Source organism: Pterocles gutturalis, unplaced genomic scaffold, assembly GCF_000699245.1.
Source record: "Pterocles gutturalis isolate BGI_N339 unplaced genomic scaffold, ASM69924v1 scaffold4717, whole genome shotgun sequence".
Classification (NCBI taxonomy): domain Eukaryota; kingdom Metazoa; phylum Chordata; class Aves; order Pterocliformes; family Pteroclidae; genus Pterocles; species Pterocles gutturalis.
In genome coordinates, this window is record NW_010112585.1 from 22,155 (window position 1) to 26,039 (window position 3,885).

Here is a 3,885-nt window from a genome sequence, read left to right on the forward strand (position 1 = left end):
ACCGGTGGTCACCCAGCACCGATGGGCACCCAGCACCGGTGGGCACCCAGCACCAGCCCTTCACCTGTGCCTTGTCTGGGGGAGGTGCATGGGAGAGCTGCCTCCAGAGGAAGAGAATCTGGGTGGAAAATTAAAAGTTCTTCCAGAAAATGGGGAAACCCTCCTGAGACGCAAAATTTGCACGGAAATAAACACTATTTTTTTTCCTGCAGTTCTGTATTGCCCCACGCTCAGGCTGAGGGCTCCACAGGCTGATGAGCCCCAAATTTGGCCCAAATTTGATTTGGATTTGAAAAGAGAAACTAATACCTCAAGTGTGCAAAACCGAGGTGACTTGGCAGCCGTACCTCGAGCAGAGATGTGCCCAAATGCCACAGCAGAGCCCTCGCGCCATGAGGACCACGGGGTGCCCTGGCCAGCTCCACCTCCTGACCCCATCCCACCCCCTGCCCTGGTGATGGCACCATACCTGCCACCTCCACAATGTCCCCAGGGACGATGTCCCGGGCGCGGATCCGCTGCACCCCGCTGCGGTCGGCACGGATCACCTTCCCCATCTCAGGCTCGTACTCCTTCAAGGCTTCGATGGCGCTCTCGGCGTTTCTCTCCTGCAAGCAGAGCAGAGGCAGAGCTGCAGCGGTGGGATTGCTTGTCCCAGCAGGCTCCTTCTCCACCCGCTGCAAAGACAGGAGCACACAAACCCCAGCCCTGGCTTTGGCGTCCATTTGCACCATGGATGGGGCAAGTGCTGCATCTTCCTCAGCTGCTCTGAAGGGTCCCTGCTGGCTTAAATCACACCAGGTCCTGGACACTGCATGGACCTTTGGGCCTGATTTTCTCATTCTTGGTCAGGGAAGCAGCATATCCCACCCAGATGTCTTTTTTCCCATCTAGCAACCCCAGCTCAGATCAAGCTGCAGATAAATAAATAGCCTTAAAGTGAATACATACAAGAGGAGGAACATTGCTCGTTGATGAGCTTGCTCGTGCCCCAGGAGGGATGCAACGAGGAGAGGGGCACCAGCCACTGTGGCTTTCCAGTGGACAAGACAAAAAGTTTCTCCTGGAAAATGCATTTGGCCACAGCCAGTAGACAAGCAGCATTCAATGGCAAATAAATGCAAGATCCTAAACTCCAAACTGCAAAAGTTGCCAAAGAATGATTGAAGGAACAAGCCAAGAGGCAGCCAGCAACTGAATATCTGTGCTGGGGCATGGGGCAGCACAGCCAGCATGAAAACTGAACCTTTGAGAAATGAGCTTCCAATGGCAAGAAGCAACCAGACCTTTGCGTCTCAGCCAGGCAGGGGTCTGCGACTCACCTGCCACACACCCACCACAGCGTTGGCGATCAGGATCATGATAATGACGACGGGCTCCACGAACGCCGTCATGGTCTCCTCTCCTTCTTCAAACCATGCCAGGATCTGGTAGGCAAGAGAAGAGAAGGACCACAGTGTGGTTGAAACAACAAGCGCCAACATTTTAAGAAGGACGGAAAGAAGAGCCAACTGACATGTGGTGTTTGCTGGATAGAAGACAACCTGGAGTAGTAGCCAGCCCCACGTCCCACATGACTTGGTTAAAGCATGGACTCGCCATATCCCACTGACGGTGCTTAACTCAGGTGCCTCCACTCTTTCGCTCGGGACAACCTAATGCATTAAATGAGCAGGTTTGGAGCATACTTTTTTCCGGTGTGGGAGTGAGGCAGTGGCCAAGGTTGCCCAGAGCAGCTGTGGATGCCCCATCCCTGGAGGGGTTCAAGGCCAGGCTGAATGAGGCTTTGGGCAACCTGGGCTGGTGGGAGGTGTCCCTGCCCATGGCAGGGGGTGGCACTGGATGGGCTTTAAGGTCCCTTCCAACCCAAAACATTCTGTGATTCTATGAAATGGCCATGCAAAGACTGGATGAGTAGTTGCACCAGGAAAGCACCCATTTGTGCTTAGCGCATGCATGGAGAGACCATGGCCATGAGCAGAGAGACCAGGTAGCACTGCCCGCTTCTCAACCAGACGCTGCCACCACCAGCCAGGCAGTCACTGCGGTCGCTGCCTGCGGCACAGTCAGCCTCCAAGGAGCCTCTTTGGGGCAGAAGTGAAGTGATGCAATATGAATACGTGACGGTAAGAGCAGCTCTGCAGAGCAGGGACTGACCTTGTGGCTTCTTACCACCCTTACCACCCAACCATCATTGGTCTAAATCTAGGTCATTGCTGATAGAATCACAGAAACATTAAGGTTGGAAAAGACCTCAAGGATCATCAAGTCCAACCATCAACCCAACACCACCCACTGACCCATGTCCCTACGCACCATATCTACACGTTTCTTGAACACCTCCAGGGGTGGTGACTCCACCACTTCAATATCACTTGTGGATGTATCAGCATTACTGAAAAATCCTACAGGCTCATCGTTCAAGTAGATGCAGTGATATTGTCATTGCACCCTAGAAAACCACTGTGCTGCTGCTCCATCTCCTTCATCCAGCACACACCTTCCTCTGGCTCCTTTGCTATCCAGCTGCCACCTGGGTCCCTGCGTGCCCTGGAAGGTGCCCGCCCCCGAGCCAGGGTACTTACAAATGACAGAAAAGCTGCCATCAAAAGGATGCGGACGAGTAGATCCTCAAACTGCTCCAGCACCAACTCCCAGAGGGACTTTCCTGGGGGGAAAACATGAAGCCCAGCACAGTCAGTGCTCAAAAAAAAAACCCAGAAGAGAGGTAATTGAACCACTGAGATCAACAAGACCCTGTTCCCTGCTTGCAGCAGAGCGGCTCCTGTGCCCCTCAGCCATGGGCACCGAGGACATCCAGCACTGCAAGGGGGGTTCCTCTCTAATACGAAACATTTTCATTTCTGGCATTGGCCTGGATTTACTACATCTGCTCTTAACTACAGAAACCAAGCCTTCTGTGTTTCTATTCACAGCTGGTAGCCTTGCCACCACAGGAAGGCTCTGCTGTCAGCCCAGCTTTCTCAGATTAAACCCAAGATTAAACGACCCCAAAATTGCACCCCCCCGCCCCTCAACCCTCCCCCCAGACTCAAGGCATGTACCCACAACTTACCTTCTTCTGCAGGGAGCTCTGTGGGTTTTCATCGACAGCCCAGTGAGCGTAACAAAGTAAAAAATGATAAAAATAAAAATATTAACTAGTGATTTGGGCCCAGATGAACAATCCCTTCCCTTATGCCCCAGCAGTCCATTCAGTACCCCACAGTGCAACTTGTTCTGCACATATTCCCACACCGAGACAGCTTGTCCTCAAACCTCTCAGTCTGACACTAGGTAAGCAGCATTGGATGCACCTCACACCAGGGAAACGTAATTTCCCTGCTGCAAGGGGCTCCGGCAGCATTTATTCCTGCACTCAGCCTGCCTAAAAATATTTGCCCCTCCAAATCCAGGACCCAGAGGTCCAACCATCCCGTAAAACGCGCTGCCAGAAACCCAATACAGACCCGTCGGGGACTGTAACTTTCAGACCACATTTCCAATTAAACAGTTGTATTTCCAGCCTGCGATGCTCTAGGAAAGAAGTCCAAAGCCGATGCTCAGCCGGTCCAAGCCGTCCTCCCAAATCCACCGCAGCGGGTGCAGACCCTCCATCCACACCACTCCCAGCCAAGCCCGAGCCCAGCCACCTGCACAACCTGAAAAAACCCACAAGGGCTCCCAAACACCTGCCACGCTCTCCCTGAGACTCCCACATCCCTGGGGGATGCCCATTACCTTCACACGCCGCAGGCACCAAAGGGTCGCACGGCCGTGGGGTGATGCACAAACCCTGGTACCCACCAAGGGCATCGCTCCTGCTTCCTCACCCATGCAGTGAGGGATGTGCTGGCCCTGCCCTGGGCAAGCTTTGGCCAAGGA

The 3,885-nt window shown here is 53.6% G+C and overlaps 1 protein-coding gene across 1 annotated transcript in view; it reads right to left on the reverse strand.

Moving 5' to 3' along the window:
- The window catches only part of LOC104462232 (sarcoplasmic/endoplasmic reticulum calcium ATPase 3), a gene marked incomplete at its 3' end in the record, with an annotated part of 25,236 nt that extends 22,150 nt beyond the window's left edge, over positions 1-3,086 (reverse strand). Inside the window, exons 1-4 of the mRNA XM_010074097.1 lie at positions 3,077-3,086; positions 2,586-2,668; positions 1,323-1,427; positions 470-608 (exon numbers count right to left, since the gene is read on the reverse strand). Of these exons, the coding sequence (XP_010072399.1) occupies positions 470-608; positions 1,323-1,427; positions 2,586-2,606 (265 nt within the window). The remainder of the gene's footprint in view (positions 1-469; positions 609-1,322; positions 1,428-2,585; positions 2,669-3,076) is intronic.
- Positions 3,087-3,885: the final 799 nt, after the last annotated feature.